This window comes from Prenolepis imparis, unplaced genomic scaffold (genome assembly GCF_030444845.1).
Source record: "Prenolepis imparis isolate NDT839.2.m4 unplaced genomic scaffold, iyPreImpa1.0 SCAF_6, whole genome shotgun sequence".
Taxonomy (NCBI): domain Eukaryota; kingdom Metazoa; phylum Arthropoda; class Insecta; order Hymenoptera; family Formicidae; genus Prenolepis; species Prenolepis imparis.
Genome location: NW_028141164.1, coordinates 16,223,596 through 16,245,285, shown reverse-complemented (window position 1 = coordinate 16,245,285; position 21,690 = coordinate 16,223,596). Strand labels below are relative to the sequence as shown.

The following is a 21,690-nucleotide window of genomic DNA, read 5'->3' as shown; positions in this document are numbered from 1 at the left end:
CCCGCCTAGTATCACTACTATTGATTTTCTAAACAAAATATTGAAGATTGACATTAAAAAGGATTTATTAAATATTGATATTGGAAATAATTATTTATACTCTAAATAAGTTTATTAAAGTTATAAATTTTTCTAATAAAGGAAAAACAAAATTTAGAAATTCAATAAATTCATTAGATATTTAATTCCAACATATTTGTTCGATGCTCATCCATAATAAATTTACAGAAACACACTTTTAACATACTTCAAAATAATACTAAAATTAAATCCATATTAAAAATATACAGAAATTATATAAAAATAAAATGTTTTTGTTAAAATATTAGAAATATTAATTGCAATATAGCCTAAGGTTATTATTTTTAATAATTTTGAAGATTCAAAGCTTCAAATTCTTAAAAAGTTTTAAATGTCTTCAAAATTTCGAAAAATAAGTTTGTGTAGATGGCAAATTCATTCAGAAAATACTAAAAGTATTATAAATAAAAAGAATTAACTGTGATATATGTATGCTTAAAAAATGTGTAATTATTCTTGAAGTACAATTTTGAAGTATTATGACATGAAATATTAATATAAAAGAATTTTTAAAAAGTCAAGCAGTTCTTAGTATTAAGAAGTACTAGTATTAAGTATTAATACTATTAGTATTACTTCTATCAAAAGCGCCTTGTAAACCCTAAGGGGAGGGGATTCAAGACACTAAAATTAGGCGTGCTATTAATGGTGCAATAGTTATCGAGATTCCGGGGCCAGAGGGAAAGAAGCTCGCGAGTTTCCTGAGTTCAACATTGGCAGAGGTTCTTGGCCAAGAAGCAAAAGTGGGCAACCCGGTTGCTATGGGTGAAATCCGCTTAAGAGGAATTGCTGAGTCAACTGCTGTCGATGAGATTCGCACTGAACTTAGACGCGTAGGTGATTGTAAATTCGAGGACTTACAGGTTAGTAATATTGGGATGATGCGCAATGGTATGGGCATTGCTTGGGTTCGTTGCCCACTGGAGGTTGCTGTCCGAATTGCGGAGTGCGGTACGATTGCGCTGGGCTGGACGCGGATAAGGGCAGAATTGCTCAGAAAGCGTCCGGTCCAGTGCTTTAAGTGCTGGAGATTCGGCCACGTTCGGGGTAGCTGTAGATCAGAGATCGACAGGACCGGTTCGTGTTTTAGATGTGGCCAATCGGGTCACAAACTGGGCGAATGTACCGCGACAAGGCCTAAATGCGCTGTCTGTTGTGACCTCAAAAAAGAACACAGTCATAAACTTTGCTCTCCGCAATGTTTGGAGAACCAAGGTTTTCAAACTGGTGTACAACGCGTAAGAAGTAATATTGGACAATCGCGTACGAAGGAGGGGACTGTCTATCTTAGTCGTACTTAATGGCTGAACCCAACGATCTTAAATTTATTCAAATCAACTTAAACCGAAGCTGGGCTGCTCTTGACATGCTCAAACAATACTCCGTAGAGTCTAGTGTGGGACTTTGTATAATTTCGGAGCCTCCGGCTAATGTGATAGAGAATAACAGATGGTTTTCTAGTGAGAATCATCTGGCCTCAATTTATTGGATAGAAGAGCACTCATGTAGGATTTGCAGATTTGTTGCTCGTTCTACGAATTCTGTAGTGGTTAAACTCGGTAAATTGTATGTTGTATCGTGTTACATTTCTCCTAATGTCTCAATAAGAGACTTTGAGGATTTTTTGGAGGAACTAAATGTTGTGTGCCTCGAACAAGGCACTGGGGTTGCGCCGAATTAAGGATGAGGATCCTCTGGTCGACCGGGACGTCGTAGGAAGATAGGAAGATTATTCTCTCTTCTTTTGATTAAATATACTTTTATTTCGGATTGAATATGGTTTCGCTTTATTTCTCGTCCTTTCTTTAAATATATATTCGCGTAACATTCGATGAGCGTATATTCGTATTCCTCTCAATAATTCAGGTCTTTGTTAGTGAGTCTCGTTCTGATGTTCTGTTTTCTTATTAGCGACCACGTCTTGATGTTTAGGAATTGTATTCGAGACTGCCTTCGCGGGCGGGCTCTCCGTCCTATATCCTCTTTGTTTCTTGGATTTCTTTCGGGCGAGGCCCTTGGAAACAAGTCCCTGATTGGTTAACAATACTCACGCGTTTTTGGTCTAATTGCAAGCGAAGCAGGTCGAAGTCCCTGGCCTTCGCTTGCAGCTCGCGATTTCCGGTGCTTCGCGCGTGTCTCGCTGCGTTAGCGTTTTCACGCGACGAGCGTTTGTCGAGAGCGCTCTTTTATAAGCAAAAATGTTTTACAGTATTCTATAAAGATATTCAGTAAATTCTAATTTCTAATAACTACTGGTTATAGTTCGGGCTATAACATTCCTCCCCCGTAAAAAAAAGAAAAACGGAGGTACGAAGTTTTTCGCTTTCTTATCTTATTTTTGTTAAGATTATTTCTAATGCTACGTGCAGTTATAATTCCCGTTTACAATGTAGTTTTATAATCGTTTCTTATTTCTAAAATCTAGTACTTTGGCTTCTTCTTAATATTGATCTTGGTATGCCAAAGTCATCGACTATCCTAACTGATGGTCGTCTTTTGTTTTTATTTCTTTGTCGTATTATTATCCAAAATACTATAATGATTATTATAATTAATATTATTATTATTCCGCTAGATGTCATCGGATAGATAAATTGTTTCGTTGCGTAGAAGTTTTGTTCGTTGTTTTGTAAGTCGTTATCTATATCTGTTAATTTGGCTTTGAGGTTTGTTAATTCTAAACGATGTTGTGAGATATTTTCTAGCGTGTCTTCGTTATGTCTTGTTATATTTCCATCTCCTGGAATTGTTATATTGATACTAGGTAGAAAGGTTTCTAGAACGGTTTCGTATGTTTTTTCTTCTGTTTCTATTATTGTGTCTGGTGTTGTCAGTTTACAATTTCCGTTTAGCGTAATTTCGCCGATATTTCTTATTATTTTATTTTCGAGCTGACCGTCGCATTGTATGGTTATCGTTTGTTCGGCGTTCGTCGAGTATAACCAGGTGTGCTCTTGGTGTAATGCTATCCATAACATGTGGGTCGAGACATGGTGTCTTACATTACATTTGCTCTGATAATGTTGTCGCTGCGTATACATTTGAATTTCGCATGGTGCGTCTAAATCTACGCGGTGTATAGGTGAATTGCGTTTACATACATATTGTGTATTAATTTTATTACAATTTCGCAATTCGCTTTCCGTCATTGTCGCATATGTTAATTTTTCTTTATCTATAACAATTATTTGATTATCTATTTTGATATAATTGTATACATTATTATAGGATGGTGTGGGGAATTTTATTACTTTTACAATATCATAGGTTGGTTGCGCAATTAAAGGGAAACGCAAAATAGTATATATTGTTGTCGGATCACAGTACGCTGTTATCGCGGTGTTTTTTTCTATCGCTGACCAGTCGTCTGTGCGGACTTTAAAAGGAAAATATAATCCTTCAGGCAGTTGCGCTGCCGCTTCTTTTAAATGGATTACAATGTCATTAATTGGCATTAATTGAGGGTGCATTTCGCCTTTTCGTATATATGTTAAATATTCCATTATATTTTCTGCGTCCTTTACTAATTCGCTTATAATTGTATCTATAGCCCTGAAATGGTCACGTATTTCCTCTAAAGAAATAGATTCGGTTATGGTTTTTCGCAATATTTTCTCGTTATGTTCAATTATATTTTCTAATTTATCTAAATGCGCTACAGTAGCATTTACTAATTTTAATTGGTTTCTAATCGCGTGTTCTGTTACTTGTCGATTATTTTCTAATAATTCTAGCTGTTCGTTTATGCGTTTTTCGTCATTTGCGTCCATGGTCCCGAATAATGTTTTCGCTATTGAGCCTATTCCGTCTATTAGTCCTCGACGTTTGGTTATAGGTCTTTTGTATATAGTGTTGATTTGATTCATTATGTTATTTAAATATTTTAATTTTCGTTTCGCGATATTATTTGAATTGATACATATGTTCTTATAATAAGGAAGTCGCAAAATAGTTGAATCGCACATTATTTCTGTTTGTTTTAGGTAACTTTTTATTTGTTCTTGTCTGTAGTTTAGGGGTGCTAGGTCTAATTTTACTACTAATTTCCATGTTTTCTTGGAATAGTGTAGTTGACCAATTTGCTCAAAGTATATCCCTGGGCTATGCTTGAATTCCGTTATTTTATACGGTCGATTCTTCTCGCGTTGATTCGCGGATGCTGCAGCGTTGCAGATTAAGAGTGTGAGTGTCCTGTAATAATATATTGAGTTTTTATTTTATCTTTAATGGTATTGCTTTGGTTCGCAACTTTTATCAGGTGAGAAAGGTGTTAGTTTCTTATGTGACTCTTGAGTCCTGAGATGCTTCTGCATCTCATCGCTTAGTCTTATGACAACTTTTGTGCCGCAAGGTTTAATAAAAAAAAATTATAATGAGTTCTGAATTGTGGTTCAACTGCGTGGCTTGTGCCGACTTTACTCCGTGGTGGGAGCCTTTATGCTCCGGGTGTAGGCGTGCGGTGCGTCGTGCACCGGTGGTGGGGCCGGAGCTACCCGCCACCCGTTTAGGATGGGCCCGTGCGGCTATCCGCCGGACCGCGGGCACCCCGTTTTCCCTTCGGGTGTCCGTTGACGTTGCAACGGGAGTGCGTACTGTGCAGGAGGTGGTGCCTGTGCCTCCCGAAGAGGCGTTCATGATTCCGGCCATGCGGACCCTTGAGGCCTTACAACAAGGGCGGCCCCTTCCTTACGGTTTCGCTGACCGTGACACCGACGAGGAAGATGATTAAGTAAGTATTAATTTTCTATAAATAGCTTTAATCTATTCGTATGCATGCGCACTGCTTTTCTTCCTTTTTTAATTGTGTAGTTTACGTCGGAATTCTTTTCGGTTATTACGTAAGGTCCTGCCCATAGTGCATCTAATTTTTTCGATCGTCCCCGTCGGAGCGTCTCGTCGTATACTAGTACTTTGTCGCCTATCTTAAATTTTGTTTCTTTCGCGGATTTATCGTAGTACCCTTTGGCTTTTATTTTGTCTTCTTTAATATTCTCTTTCGCGAGTTGATTTGACGCCCGTATTCTTTCTTTTAATTCTTGCGAGTAGTCGTCGTAACTATACGTTAGTTTGGGCGGTCTCGCTAGAGCTGTCGGTAGGTCCGCTTGATGCCCGTATACTAATTCGAAAGGTGTATGCCCCGTAGCCGTGTGTGGGGTCGTGTTATATGTAAACATTGCGTAGGGAATCCACTCGTCCCAGTCTGTTTGGTCGGCATTTATATAGTGTCTTAAATATTCGGCTAACGTACGGTGTGAACGCTCTAATGCTCCGTTGCTTTCGGGGTGATAAGCTGTTGTCTGAATTTTATCGATTTTAAGTAATTTGCACGTATTCTTAAATATTTCACTTACAAAATTTGTTCCTTGGTCGGTTAGAATTTTTTCGGGAATTCCGTATTCGAAAATTATTTTCGTGGCGAATTCTTTCGCGATCGTGTTAGCTTCTTGGTTTGCGATCGGTATCGCTTTGCTAAATTTTGTTAAATTATCTTGGAAAGTTAGTAAATATTTATTTCCGTTATTAGTAATTGTTAACGGTCCGACTATATCTAACGCGCATTTCTCGAATGGTTTACTCGGCGTGTCCGTAATAATGAGGGGTGCTTTTACTCGTCGCGATAATTTATTTTTCTGGCAGGATTCGCATTTCGAGATATATTTTTCGACGTCTCTTGTTAATCCTGGCCAGTTATGTTTTAATCGAATTCTTTTTATTGTGCGTTCGATTCCCTGATGTCCTCCTGTGGGTGCATCATGATATTCGTAGAGTATTTGTTGTTTCTCCTCTTCGGTATATACTCTAGCGTTATCGGCGAGTTTTTCTTCTCTCTCTTCTTCCTCTTCTTCTACTTTGAAGATTTCTCTCTTTCTTTTCTCGCTTGCATCTCGAGTTACGTGTCGACTTAGCGCATCGGCGTTCGCGTTTGCTCGTCCGGCCTTGTGAATTATCTCGTAATCGTATTCTTCTAATTTTAATCTCCAGCGGATGAGTCTTGATCCGGGGTCCGTGACGTTAAATAGCCAAATTAGAGGTTTATGGTCGGTTATTATTTTAAATTTTGTTCCATAGACATATGGTCGAAAATGTTTAACTGCCCATACGATTGCTAACAATTCTTTTTCGGTCGTATTATAATTTTGCTCTGCCCGAGATAACACTCGGCTGGCGTAAGCGATAGGTCGGTCATTGCCTACCGGTCCCTGTGACAGCACGGCTCCGATTGCGTAGTCGGAGGCATCGGTGGTCACGTTGAATTCTTCGATGAAGTCCGGATATTTTAACACTGGCGCGGTCATTAATTTTTCTTTTAGGGTGTCGAACGCGATTTGTTGTTCGTTTCCCCATACAAAAACTTCCGTCTTTTTTGTTAGTTTTGTTAACGGTTTCGCGATTCGCGAGAAATCTTCAATGAATTTGCGATAGTAGCCCGCTAGTCCGATAAACGATTGTATGTCTTTTATTTTTTGTGGCGTCGGAAAATTTTTTACCGCGTCTAGTTTCGACGGATCGGGTAATATGCCGTTCTCGGAAATAATATGCCCTAAGTATATTACTTCTTTACGTAAAAATTCGCACTTTTCCGGTTGCAATTTTAAATTATGTTTTCGTAATCTCTGTAGTACTTCCACGAGTCTTTTGTTATGATCCTCTAAACTGGATCCGTATATTACGATGTCGTCGAGATAAACGAGACATCTGAGCCCTTGTATCCCTGTTAGTACCGAATTCATTAATCGTTGGAAGGTCGCAGGCGCGTTTTTTAATCCAAACGGCATTCGGTTGAACTCGTAGTGTCCATAGGGGGTTGAAAAGGCGGTTTTGTTTTTATCGCGGTCAGCCATCGGTATCTGGTGATATCCTGATGCTAGATCAAGCGTCGTAAAATATTTGGCGTTCCCTGGTCCAATATATCGGTAATATTAGGCAGGGGAAATGAGTCGCCTATAGTTAAATCGTTAACTTTTCGGAAGTCTACTACTACCCTGAGTCTTTGTTTTCCTGACGCATCGGCTTTTTTCGGCACTACTAATAATGGAGCATTCCATTGACTCATGCTTGTTCTAATAATTTGGTCTTTTAGCATTCCTTGCACTTGCTTATTTACTTCTGTTTTATGCTTCTCGGGAAGGATGGTCTTACGTTGACGGGCGAGGTGTCGGCGCGCGTGTTTATCTCGTGCTTTATCGTCGCGGTGCATGTCAGTGGTTCTTCATTTAAATGAAATATATCGCTATATTCTTCGTATATCCGTTGTACTGAGCGTTTTTCTTCGACGTTTAGATGATCCGTGCGTAATAATTGTCAGATTCGTTCGTCGCGCGTTGACGAGTTATGAGTGTCGCCCGTGTGTATCGTGTATACTTTGTGTGCGTTATCTTCACATATGTCTTCTACGGTTACGAGCGGCGTACTAATCTCTACGGTCTCGTCGGTCGTATTAATTATACTGACGGGGCACACAAAATTTTTTGGTTCTACCAGGCATCGTCCGATATATATTCCCGGTGCTGTTTCTTCGGCCTTTATCACGCCTATCTTATTACGATTCGTTGCCGCTTGTATTATCGTTTCGCTACGCGGTTTTAATTGAATTTTATTGTACGGTCGTAATTTTAATACGGCGTTTCCTATTTGAATCTCCTGTTTTTTGTAATCGCACGTGACTTGTTGTTTTTGTAGAAAATCGATTCCTATGATCCCTTCGTATTCCATTGGGAAGTCGTCCTTTACGACATAAATCGCGTGTTTGATTTTTCGGCTGCCTAGATCGATAGTCGCGTAGAATTTTCCTATTGTTCGCGCTTTATGCCCGGTTATGCCGATCAAAGTAATTTTGTCGTTGTATATCTCGGTTTCACCTTTCAGGTGTTTAACTTTTATTAAAGAGACAGTAGCTCCAGAATCGTAGAGCATGTTAATCTTGCCGTTCTTTACTTCGCGTATAGGTAGAGTTATCAAGTTCAGGCTTGCTGCTCCACAAGACATTTGTCGCACGTGTGTTACCTGATATTCTATCGCGCGTGTCTTTTTATTCTTTTCTTTTTGCTGTTCTTCCTCGTCACTGCTATACTCGGATTCGGTATCTCTTTTTCGCGATTGCGGTTTCTTACGGTTTTCAATTTTATTTATGCTTCGCGATTTTTTATTATCGGTTCCCTTATCGCGGTCTGGTGTATTTGTTTTTGGCCTTCCATTTAGAGTCCAACACTCGTCGCGATTATGTCCGCGTTTTTTGCAATAATTGCAGAATTTCTCTACGGTATTTGCGCGAGGGGGCTTGTCCGGTTTTGGGAGCGCGTATTTACTGCTGCGGCAATCGCGTCCGTAATGTCCCGATTTTCCGCATTTATAACATTGCGTGGTTTTATGTTGACCTTGTCGCGGTTGTTGCCCAGTTTTGCTTTGCGATGCATTTGTCATTCGCGATGCGTTAGATCCTATTAACTTTTCTTCTGCGGTTGCGCCCGTTATCGCTTCTTGGAGTGTTGTGTATCGTTGTGATCGCACGAGTATTTTCAATTCGTTACGTAACCCGAATTGGAAATTGAGTAATGCTTGGCTTTGTATGGTTTCTAAAATAGCACGCTTATATGTGCTCGAACGCTTTTCTCCCTCAATCATTGAGCTATATAATTTCCTGGCAAGTTTGTCGACGCGTTGTCCGAAACTCTGTGCCGGTTCGTTAAAGTTTTGCTTGAGCGAATTGAACTCGATTTGTAAATGCGCTGTACTCCGCTTACTTTGATAAGAATTTTCTAGTTGGTCTTTCAATTCTTCGAACGTTTGAATGTCTCGTGTCTCGAAATCTTGCATGGCTTTTCCCCGTAATTTAGTAAATAATATTCCTTGAATTAACGCTTCCTCGTCATCGGGGTGAATATTTTTAATTGCGTACGTACAGGAGTTTAAAAATTCTTGTAATCGGGTTCGCGTTGTGCCGTCGAACTCCGGTATCATTATTCGCGCCTCCTTTAGTGACATGTACCGTTGTGAGGCATTCCGCCGATTTCGGATGTCACGCTCGGTTCGTCCGTAAGCCATACGAGGCTCGTGCTCTTCGTCCGAATCTCGATCATAAGCGCGTTCACGGGATCTAATCTGCCTATTGTCTAAGCGCCTATCCGCTCCCTGTTCGCGTGTGTGTTCGCGTAGATTCCGTCGATCTCCTGCGTCTCGATTGCGAGGGTAGTCGCGGTGATCACGTTGATTATTTCTGTCTCGCTCGGGAGTGAGTTCGCGTAGATCTTGCTGACTGTCGCATCTCTCTTCCGCATCTTGATTACGGGTGTGTTCACGGAGATGTCGATTATCGCGGTGCCTATTTGCATCCCGTTTGCGTGCGCGTTCGCGGGAGCTTTGACGACTCTCGTCTGATCTCTCTCCGCGTGACCTCCAATCGTACATTTTATTTATTTCTGTCCGCATTTCGATTTGTAAATCTCGTAGGCCTTGCAATACGTCGCGCATCAAAGGATTTTCCTCGTTCGCGTTGTTTTCGGCGGGTATCTTATGTTCGGCGGGTGTCCTGTGTACGTCGACTTCTACGCGATGTACGTTTCCGCGCTCTATAGTTTCGCGTAGGCGACCAATTTCGCGGTCCACAGCACCCACGGATACGTCCGCTGCACCATTTGGTGGAGTGTGCATCACCGACATGTTATCTTCGTTAGAGTCAAAATCGCTACTATCGTACGTAGTTGACCATCCGCTTTTCTGTGACGCGTTGCTAGGGGTTTTGCTTGCGCGTATTTTAATTTCTTTTATATTTTCGTTATTACCGTCTGTTCGCGTCTTTAGTATACTTTCGTCAAAACTATCGAAGGGGAACTCGCGCTTAACAATGACGTTCGCGGGTAATTCGTTTTCGCTTTCGCTTGAATATTCGTTTTCTAATTTTCTACGAACTCGCTCGAGTCTTTCTGCAGTTAAGGGTAACGCTTGAATCGTTCGTTTGGCTGAGTCGCTATGTAGCCAAGATTTGTTCGCTATCGGTTTCGGGGATGTCTTGTTCCCTTCCGACATTCACGCAGAAATATTATAAGGATCGGACTTACAGTATTACGGTTCGCATCGTTACGCTCTTTATCGCTCGGTACGGCTTGGCTGCTGCTGCTGCAACTCGATCGCTCGTGGGCTGATAACGGCTGGCGGCTCGGTGCTCGTGATTGATACGGCAGGTCGTCGCTCGGTGATGATGCGTTGTCCGTGAGATTGTCGCAGGTCGGCGTTGTCCTTGGGACGTTGGCGATCCTACTCGGTTCTCAGCTGCTTGCTTATCGCTCTTCGTATTGCTTGCGTTGTCCGTCCTTCACTTTCACTGCACTGTGACTTCTGCTTATTTCCGTCAACTGTTTTTCTAACTGACGTGCCTGCTTCCACACGTTGTGTATGTGTGTATTGCGGGTCTTATTTTTTAGTATGCTGCTTTCTGTGTTGTCCGTCGATTATTTCGACGTGCCTGATTTTTCTAATACTTTTGTATTGTTTTCAGGTCTTCAGGTTCCTGCTGGTCCTGGCGGTCCGTCGGCGCAATCCCACCGCTGCCACCAATTTTGTTGTGTGCCTCGAACAAGGCACTGGGGTTGCGCCGAATTAAGGATGAGGATCCTCGGGTCGACCGGGACGTCGTAGGAAGATAGGAAGATTATTCTCTCTTCTTTTGATTAAATATACTTTTATTTCGGATTGAATATGGTTTCGCTTTATTTCTCGTCCTTTCTTTAAATATATATTCGCGTAACATTCGATGAGCGTATATTCGTATTCCTCTCAATAATTCAGGTCTTTGTTAGTGAGTCTCGTTCTGATGTTCTGTTTTCTTATTAGCGACCACGTCTTGATGTTTAGGAATTGTATTCGAGACTGCCTTCGCGGGCGGGCTCTCCGTCCTATATCCTCTTTGTTTCTTGGATTTCTTTCGGGCGAGGCCCTTGGAAACAAGTCCCTGATTGGTTAACAATACTCACGCGTTTTTGGTCTAATTGCAAGCGAAGCAGGTCGAAGTCCCTGGCCTTCGCTTGCAGCTCGCGATTTCCGGTGCTTCGCGCGTGTCTCGCTGCGTTAGCGTTTTCACGCGACGAGCGTTTGTCGAGAGCGCTCTTTTATAAGCAAAAATGTTTTACAGTATTCTATAAAGATATTCAGTAAATTCTAATTTCTAATAACTACTGGTTATAGTTCGGGCTATAACATAAATAATTACGCGAATATTCTGCGAGGTCCCGTATTGCTCTGCGGAGATTTTAACGCGTGGTCACTGTTATGGGGCTCTAACGGCACGAACGGTCGCGGAGTATTATTTGAGAATTGGTCGGCGGCTTATGATTTGAGACTTTTGAATGTAAGGGGTCTTTGCACTTGCGTCAGGCCTCAGGGCAGCTCGGTTGTTGACCTGACCTGGTCCTCCGCATCGATGGTTAATAACATCTTAAGTTGGTCGGTATTGGAGGACGTAGAGACTCTCCGACCACCAATATATAAATCATCCTTTCTGATTCGAGTATTAGTTCAAGAAAAACAAGTAAATATAAATTACGTTGGAATTTTAAGAAAATGGATACCGAATTGTTTACTAATACTTTAGAGTTCTTCTCGAACGTAACCATACCGGAAGAAACTTTCGGTAGTCCAGTTCTGTATGCAAAATGGCTAAAAGAGCTAATGACCAACGCTTTCAACTCCAAAGGTTTCAACACGTAATAATAGAAGATCCGTGTATTGGTGGTCGGAGGAGATAGCTGCGCTCAGGAGCGCGGCTGTTCGTGCTAGAAGGCTATGGACTAGAGCCAAAAGAGGAAGGGGCAGCCCAGCTGAGATAAACGTATATAGAGTGGGTTACAGATCTGTCAGGAGAGATTTGCGCAATTCAATTAAAAGAGCGAAAAATAGATCTTGGAGAGAGTTGATCTCCACCATAAATAAAGACCCATGGGGTCTTCCGTACAAGATCGTGCTGAACAAAATTCGTAAGTCCGGTCCCACAATGTCGGAGACTATAGATAGGAGCAACTTGGATAGATTGCTTAACTCGTTGTTCCCCCGCGGTCGGGTTGTCGGAAGAGATCCGAACATACCGATCGAGGAGTGGGCAGATGGATCGGAGGTAACCATGAATGACGTTGTAGAAAACGTGATTAGACACACTGCTAAAAATAAGGCACCGGGGTCTGATAATATCAAGGCTACTGTATGGAAGAAAGTTCCATTTTTGTTTTGGAGCACTTGGGGAGGATTCTAACCCTCTGTTTGAGGGAAGGAGTATTCCCCAAGGAGTGGAAAAAAGCGGTATTAGTGTTAATACCTAAAGGAATTGCCAAGACCCCGGAGGAGATCAGGGCGCGTCCGATCTGTCTGCTCGACGAAGTCGATAAAACGTTCGAAAGGATCATTGCCGAAAGAATTAATCGATGGTTTATCGACAATCCGGAACACGAATTGTCTGAGAATCAATTCGGGTTCAGAAGCAATAGATCCACGGCTGACGCGCTTACGAGGGTGCGGGAATATACTCAACCCGTTCTGGATTGCGATGAGTTTGCGTTCGCGGTGAGTCTGGACATTGCGAATGCGTTCAACTCGGTCCCGTGGAGCGTCATAAATACTGCTATGGAAGAGAAACGAATTCCTGCGTATCTTCGAAGGATTGTCGCTGATTATCTGTGATCTGTGACCTGCAGATCTGTGATCTACAAAGACATCGAAGGTAATATGATAGAGAGACCTGTGACGGCGGGCGTTCCACAGGGGTCAGTCTTAGGATCACTCCTGTGGAACATTGCCTTCGATTCCGTCCTTAGACTATGTCGCGAATTCATTCGCGAGAATTAGTCGGCGTGATAAATGAGAGTGTCGCGCGGCCCGTCCCGCGCGCCTGTCACTCTCTCCCGCGATTTCGCGCGTTTGTCGTTCTCTCTCTCGCGCTCCCGCGCGCCGGTCGCGCTCTCACTCGCGCTCCCGCGCTCTCGTTTCAGCGCGCTTCGATCAGCTGTGCGCGTTCACGTCACCGCGCTCGTTCAAACACTCGCTCGCCTGGGCAAACAGGCGCGGAAAACAATAAACAGCTTTGTCCCCCGACTTTCGAGACGATCCGTTAATGTATTGTTACAAGACCAAAAATCATTGGTCTCTTAACTGGAGAACCTTCTCGAAGGTCGAAGGGATACAGCCGCCTGCGTTGACTCCGCATTCCTGTTTGCCCACTCGTCTCGAGACCGTTCGCGCTCGCAGATCGCTGTCGATTAGTTTTCTTTTCGCGCCGTCGCCGAACTATAAGCTGCTCACGCGCACGTTGCACTTGCAATTGCCGAACCCGCCGACTTGTATTGTTTAGAACACTTGTTTGTCATACTGGACACGAAAAATACACTGCAATACGGACACTTTGATTATTGAAGTTTCTCTGCCTCCGACCTTTTCCAATCTCGCTCGTGTACCGCTCTATCTACGCGAATCTCGCGCGCCAATACAGCACATTTCTGGTCCTTCGAGCCGGATCAACGTGATCCTTTCTTCGGCTTCCTCGTCACTGTTCTCGAGCTCGCCGTTTGTGCGGAGTGTTGTGGTGCCGAAGTGACGTGCGGTCCACCGTCAGGAACGAAGATGGAAAAGTTAGTGGCGGTTCAGCGAGACCTTCAATCGCGCATTGCGCGCTCAACTGAGGTGCTAGAGAGCTTGGAGTCCACCAAGGTCACCATGGGCCTCGTCCGATCCGCCGTGTCAGTGATGGACGTTAGGTGGAGGAAATTTGAGACCAATCACGAGAAGCTAATAACGGACTTCGGGGACACTCTCGTTGAGAGCGCCTACCTCACAGACGATGTCGCGAGTGCTGTAGAGGTAGACTACCTCCGGCAGCGTGCCCGTCTGCTGGACGCGGAGCAGGCTCTCCTCCTGGCTGCGGAGGGGTCTAAGAAGGAGCGAGCGGGGCCCACGCCGTCGACGTCGCGTAATGCTCTCCCCCGGATTCAGCTGCCGCAGTTTTCGGGCAAATTTGAGGACTGGCCGGCTTTCCGAGACCTCTTCAGCTCTCTCGTGAGCAATGAATCCTCCCTGTCAAAAGTGGAGAAAATTCATTATTTGAAGACTAGCGTCAAGGGGGACGCCGAACAACTCATCAAAAACCAGCCAACGACGGAGGACAATTTTGAGCGCGCGTGGACCACCCTCAGCGACCATTATGAAAATAAGCGTCTGCTGGTGAGGTCATATCTGGTTGCATTCACCGCTCTCCCCAAGATGACGTCCGATTCGGTAACTGACCTTCGACGCATCTTCCACGGCGTGGTGTCTGTCGTCGGCTCTCTGGAGGGGATTGGCCGTCCGATCTCCAGCTGCTCGGACCTTTTCGTCCACCTGGTGGTCGAGCTCCTCGACACTAGGACCCGCCGGGAGTGGGAAAATTCGCTGGGAAAGAGCCCCGAGCCCTCGACGTACGACGAGCTCCGTGAGTTCCTCCAGGAGCAACTGATGACCCAGGAGGCGATCCTATCAACCGCCAGCGAACCGTCCGGAAAGTCGTCAGAAAAGTCCGGGCGCTCTGCCCGCAGCAATCACGTGAAGGGCCGCGCCGTCGATTCTAGCCGCAGCTGCCCAATCTGTAAGAAGGAACACTTCTTAGCTTTCTGCGAGCAATACAGGAAGAAATCTGCTCCCGAGCGACGCGAAGCGGTAACGACTCACCAACGCTGCTGGAACTGCCTAGGTCGTCATATGGTCAGCGCCTGCCCATCTTCCAAGAACTGCAACAAGTGCTCCGGACGTCATCATACGTCACTGCACGAGGCCTTCGCAGCCTCTTCGGCGCTCGCTGTGGACTGCTCTCCGTCGCCGACGGTGCATGTGACTGAGCGCCCGCCAGCAGAGTTTTCGTCGGTCTTGCTTGCGACGGCCCGCGTTCGTGTGACTGATCGTGCCGGAAAGTGCCACGTAGTTCGCGCGCTGGTCGACCCGGGGTCCGAAACCTGCCTGGTCGCCGAGTCACTCGCCCAGAGACTCCGCTTACCTCGAACCCCGACGTCTGTCGCTATTTTTGGCGTCGGCGGAATTCAGACGGGATTCTCCCGGGGCCGCCTCGTCGTCGCGTTGTCCTCGCGTACGAGGCAATTCTCGTGCAGTATCTCCGCTCTCGTGTTGCCGCGCCTGTCAATGTACAGCGGCACGGCGGGCGGGAGCGCGTGTTCGTGGCCCCACGTGCGAGGACTTGAGCTGGCCGACCCCGAGTACTTCCGTCGGGACCCGGTGGAGCTCCTCCTCGGCGCGGACGCGTACGCTGACATCGTCCTCCCCGATCTACGGCGGGGAGGACCCATGGAGCCGATCGCGCAGCAGACGCGCCTCGGCTGGATCATCCTGGGGCCCGCCGGAATCAACAGTCACGCCGTGTCATCCGTGACCTCGCTTCAGTGCACTACGACGGATGAACTGCCTGCCCTCGTGCGCCGCTTCTGGGAGTGGGAAGAAATGCCCCGCGGCCCCATGCCGCTTACCATCGAGGAGAGAGAGTGCGAGGAGTACTTCTCTCGAACGCACCAGCGTCTCTCCGACGGTCGATACGCAGTACGCCTGCCGCTTCGACGAGAGCCACCGGACCTGACTGCCACGCGCCGCGCTGCCTTCCGGATGCTCGCCACTATGGGGCGTCGGCTAGAGCGTGACCCGGCGCTTCGAGACCTGTATCGGACCTTCATGAGCGACTACCACGCCCTAGGTCATATGTCGCCCGTCGACGCTGCGCCTGCTGAGCGCTGCTGCTACCTGCCGCATCACGGGGTGCTCCGAGGGTCCGGTATCAACGCCAAGCTCAGAGTCGTGTTCAACGGCTCTTCTCGCACCTCCGAGGGACTCGCTCTAAACGATTTCTTGCACACAGGGCCTAATCTTCTGCCACCTCTCGCCGACGTGCTCCTGCGCTGGCGCTGCCATCGCTACGTCTTCACCGCCGACGTGGAGAAGATGTTCCGCCAGATCCTAGTTCATCCGGCGGATCGGGACATGCAGCGCATCCTGTGGGCAGAGGACAACGACGTAAAGACCTTTCAGCTCAATACCGTCACGTACGGGCTGGCGTGCGCTCCGTACTTGGCGATTCGAGTGCTACGCCAGCTCGCCTGCGACGAGACTCGGCGATTTCCCCGAAGTTCCGCCGCCCTCCAGCGGGATGTTTATATGGACGACATCCTTACCGGCGCCGAGGACTTGGAATCTGTTCGCCTCCTGCAGACACAGATATCCGCCCTCTGCATGGCGGGCGGGTTCCCTTTGCGGAAGTGGGCCGCTAACCACGGGGCAATCCTTGCAAGCGTCCCGCTCGAGCACCAGCTTCGACCTGCTGTGGACGCCACGTTGCCGACCGACGCCTGCTCCGTGCTGGGTTTGAAATGGACGCCCATGCGCGACGACTTCTCTCTCGTCGTCGGAAGATCGGCGGGAGTCCCTCCTACGAAGCGGATTGTACTCTCTCAAACCGCTCGTCTGTTCGATCCCCTCGGCTGGTTGGCCCCCATCGTCGTACGGGCAAAACTGCTGATCCAAACCACCTGGTTGGAGCAGCTAGATTGGGACGCTCCTCTGCCATCGGGACATGCCGCAGCCTGGGCGAGGTTCGAGGAGGAGCTCCCTGTTTTGGAGAAGGTACGAATACCGCGCTGGTATCGTTGCGACGCAGCTCCTTGTGGCGTCGAGATCCATGGCTTCGCTGATGCCTCGGAGAGGGCTTACGCCGCCGTGGTGTACCTTCGGACGATCAGCGACGGAGAGCCTTACCTCTCGCTGGTGCAGGCTAAGACGAAGGTCGCGCCGCTGAAGAGGGTGTCTCTACCCAGACTGGAGCTCTGCGCAGCGGCCTTACTGGCGAAACTGGTCGAGCACGTCCGAACTACGCTCGACCTGGCTGGATCCCCCACCTTCCTGTGGACGGACTCGACGGTCGTGCTCGCCTGGGTTAGAGGTCACCCTGCGAAATGGACTACCTTCGTGGCTAATCGTGTGGCGGAAATACAACGGTCCAGTGAAGAGTCTAGATGGAGACACGTACCTGGGCGCGATAATCCGGCGGACTGTGCGTCCCGGGGCGTGTCCCCGAGCGATCTGCTGGAGCATCCGCTATGGTGGACGGGGCCCAAGTTCCTGACCCAGGACCCTTCCGCTTGGCCTCCGCCTCCAGACGGCTGCGATCTCCCGGACCTACCGGAGCAGCGCCCCACCCGGTGTCTGGCCGCCGCAAGCGCTCGGGAGCCTGAGGAGCTCGCCCGCTTTTCGTCGCTGCGCCGGCTGCTGCGCGTCACCGCCTGGATATTGCGCTGGCGAAAGAGATCTCTGCGACGTCCGCCTTCGCCGCCGGACCTGAGCTCGGGGGAACTGAACGAGGCCTTGGAGAGGTGGCTGTTAGTGGTCCAGTCACTGGCCTACGCCGTGGAGCTGGAGGACGTCTCCTCCGGACGGTCGGTTTCAAAACGCAGCCCCCTCCGCAAGCTCACGCCGATACTAGGCAACCAGGGGATCCTGAGAGTGGGAGGGCGGTTAAAGCATTCGTTATTGAATGACGACCAGCGGCACCCGATCATCTTGCCGCCGGAGTCGCATTTGACTCGACTTACCATCGACGACAGCCACCGTCGCACGCTTCACGGAGGAACCCAGGCTACGCTGACCCACCTGCGACAGCGCTTCTGGCTCCCGCGAGGCCGCCAACTGGTGCGGCGATACATTCATCGGTGCCTGCAGTGTGTTCGATGGCGGGCGGCCTCCCCTCAGCCGCTGATGGGAAACCTGCCGAGAGCGAGGATCACGCCTAGCCGGCCGTTCCAGCACACAGGAATGGACTTCGCGGGACCAATCTGGCTCCGAACGACGAAGGGCCGCGGACATAAAGCCTACAAGGCTTTTCTCTGCGTCTTTGTCTGTTTCAGCTCCCGCGCCGTTCACTTGGAGGTTGTAAGCGACTACTCGGCCGACGCCTTCCTCGCCGCCTTCCGACGCTTCGTCTCCCGACGAGGTCTGTGCCAGGTTGTTTACTCCGACCGGGGTACGAATTTCGTGGGGGCTGACACGCAACTCAAGGACCTATTCGACCAGGCGAGCCGTGAGCGCCACCGAATCGTCGGGTGCTTAGCCGATGACGGAGTCCAGTGGCGCTTTAACCCCCCGGCGGCGCCTCACTTCGGGGGCTTGTGGGAAGCGGCGGTGAGAGCGCTTAAGCACCACCTGAGACGAGTCATAGGCGAGACCCGGTTGACCTTCGAGGAAATGGCCACTTTCCTCGCTGAGACCGAGGCCTGTCTCAACTCTCGCCCGCTCCAGGCCCTGACGGACGATCCAGAGAACCTCGACGCCCTGACCCCCGGTCACTTCCTGATCGGGGCGCCTCTCAACGCGGTTCCGGAGCCGACACTCATCGACGTGCCTGAGAACCGACTCAGCCGCTGGCGGCTCCTCCAGCAGATGCGGGACCACTTTTGGCATAGGTGGTCCCGCGAGTATCTCCAGACCCTCTCCCCACGGCCCAAGTGGTGGTCGATAAGCGGGAATCCGCGCGAGGGCCAGCTGTGCCTGATCAAAAGCGAGACCACGCCGCCGTGCCGCTGGCCCCTCGCGCGGATAGTGCGCCTCCACCCTGGAGACGATGGCCATGTGCGTGTGGTGGACGTCCGGACCTCCGCCGGTGAACGGTCCCGTCCGGTGGTTAAATTAGTACCCCTGCCGACAGCGGACGCTGCGGAACCGGGGACGCCCGAATAGATCGCGCGTTCAAGCTCCACTCGTGTCTCGTGTAAATCCGACCTGTAAATTATGTGTATTTGTGCGATTCCTGTATGAAACTCGGTAAAACGGCTGTTAAATAGTGTGCTCTTACCTCCGTTGATTGTCGCCACGATGGCCATGCCCTTGAGAGCGGGAGTCGCGGGATCAATCGTCGACCACCTGTCGACGAGGCGAGCGGGATGTCGCGAATTCATTCGCGAGAATTAGTCGGCGTGATAAATGAGAGTGTCGCGCGGCCCGTCCCGCGCGCCTGTCACTCTCTCCCGCGATTTCGCGCGTTTGTCGTTCTCTCTCTCGCGCTTCCGCGCGCCGGTCGCGCTCTCACTCGCGCTCCCGCGCTCTCGTTTCAGCGCGCTTCGATCAGCTGTGCGCGTTCACGTCACCGCGCTCGTTCAAACACTCGCTCGCCTGGGCAAACAGGCGCGGAAAACAATAAACAGCTTTGTCCCCCGACTTTCGAGACGATCCGTTAATGTATTGTTACAAGACCAAAAATCATTGGTCTCTTAACTGGAGAACCTTCTCGAAGGTCGAAGGGATACAGCCGCCTGCGTTGACTCCGCATTCCTGTTTGCCCACTCGTCTCGAGACCGTTCGCGCTCGCAGATCGCTGTCGATTAGTTTTCTTTTCGCGCCGTCGCCGAACTATAAGCTGCTCACGCGCACGTTGCACTTGCAATTGCCGAACCCGCCGACTTGTATTGTTTAGAACACTTGTTTGTCATACTGGACACGAAAAATACACTGCAATACGGACACTTTGATTATTGAAGTTTCTCTGCCTCCGACTTTTCCAATCTCGCTCGTGTACCGCTCTATCTACGCGAATCTCGCGCGCCAATACAGCACAGACTAAATCTCGATGAGAGGTGTCATATCGTTACGCGGATGACACCCTTATTATGTCAGCGTCGTATAGTATATTTGGTGCGTTGGCGCGGGTCAACTTGCAAGTGGCAGGAGTAGTGCAGCATATCGGAAGTCTTGGGCTCACGGTTGCGGAGTCCAAGACAACTGATTTTAAATAAATGAGGAGGATCCTACCATGTAAGGCAAGATAGAGGTAAGTTTTTCACATTGTTCTCACGGCTACATAAAATCAGTTATTCTCGCGGCTACTCAAAATCAGTTGTTCTCACGGCTACTCAAAATCAGTTGTTTTCACAGATTTTAGGCAGATTAAAAATTAAACGTTTTAAAAATGGCTGGCGAATTGTCGGAACGTGAAAGAATCACTATCCTCATGATGCGTGGATGGGGTGACAACGAGCGATCGTACGCTGTTGTCGCTCGATTATTTAATGAGACGTATCCGAATCGTCGAATTAATAAGTCCACTGTCTTAAAAACAATAGAACGTTTTAGAGAAACTAGTAGCGTAAAAAATCGCCCTAAATCAGGGAGACCATCGTCTGCCACTAACGAAGAAAAACAACTTGATGTTATGCAGACATTTATTGAAGATCCCAATTCTACTATTAACAGAGCCGCTCAAATTCACGATATTGCTCCCAAGTCCGTTTGGAGAATTTTAAAGAAAAACAAGTTCTATCCATACAAATTACAATATGTTCAAGAATTGCAAGACGGAGATCTGGAGCGTCGTATAAGTTTTTGTGAAAGTATGATGGCACTAATAGATGTCCGGCCCATCCCTTATCAAATTGTTTTTATAGACGAGGCAACTTTCACGTTAACGGGAGAAGTTAATAATCAAAATTTTCGTTTCTGGTCAGATGAGAATCCGAATTGGGTGCGGGAAACTCACACACAATATCCACAAAAAATTAATGTATGGTGTGGAATAATAGATGGCTTCTTAATAGGGCCGTTTTTTTTTGAAGAAAATCTGAACGCTCAAAGATATGAGAGATTACTTGTAGATCAAATAATTCCAGCCATACGAAATATTTTTCCAAATAATTTTGAAGAAATATGGTTTCAGCATGATGGAGCTCCTGCTCATTTTGGTTTACGGCCACGTCAAATTTTAAATGAGACTTTTCCATTACGATGGATAGGAAGAAGGAACAGAAATGAGGGATAAGAGGATTGGCCACCTCGGTCACCAGATCTAACTCCTCTTGATTATTATCTATGGGGATACCTGAAGAGTAAGGTTTACAAAACAAAACCTGAAAGCATCCAAGAATTGATACAGCGAATAAGGGATGAAATAGATTTGATACTTTTTTGAGACGAATCGTAGAGCCATTTCTGCATTCTATCAAAGATTGGCATATTGTCAGGAAGTAAATGGCAGCCACTTTCAGCATTTACTTTAACACACTGAGTAAAATTTATTTTAAAACACGGAGTAAAAGGTTTTGAATCATTAAAGAGAGATAAGAGTTTTCAATCGTCTGTTCTGCAACCTATCACCACTATGTACACATTCACACTTGTTTAGCCACACGCGCGCGCACACACACACACACACACACACACACAAGGGATCAAATTCATGCCACTTCCACGCAGTTGATCCTGGATAACACTAAGTGCATGAAATTTCGAAATTTGAACGGCCGCCATTTTGAATGAAGGGGTCGTAGCGACTTAAAATTTTAAGGGTGTGTTTGTTATGAAAAGACCTTTCAAACGAGCCCCCACTCGACCCTTAATCCAATTTAAAATTTTCAACCCCTCTCTTACCCCCGCGTACCAGGGGGTAGGGGATGATCGGTATCCATGTCATAGGGTAGCTTTTTCGATAAATCAAAGTACGTGTTTTACCGTTTTTTGATATTTTCATTTTTACAAAAATTATTTAGGGATTTCCACACTTTTGACAAACCCTGTATAGTGAAATGCGAATATACATATATATACAATTTACACCCTAATTTT

At 47.3% G+C, this 21,690-nt stretch overlaps 1 protein-coding gene across 1 annotated transcript; it reads left to right on the top strand.

The window, feature by feature from the left end:
- Positions 1–13,680: 13,680 nt before the first annotated feature.
- Positions 13,681–18,816, top strand: LOC145937819 (uncharacterized). The gene has a single exon (XM_083041190.1). The coding sequence runs from the start codon at positions 13,681–13,683 to the stop codon at positions 18,814–18,816; it is 5,136 nt and encodes a 1,711-aa protein (XP_082897316.1).
- The last annotated feature ends 2,874 nt before the right edge of the window (positions 18,817–21,690 follow it).

Excerpts from the sequence above, each read along its gene's own strand:
- LOC145937819 (XM_083041190.1), top strand. The coding sequence starts at position 13,681 with ATGGAAAAGTTAGTGGCGGTTCAGCGAGACCTTCAATCGCGCATTGCG.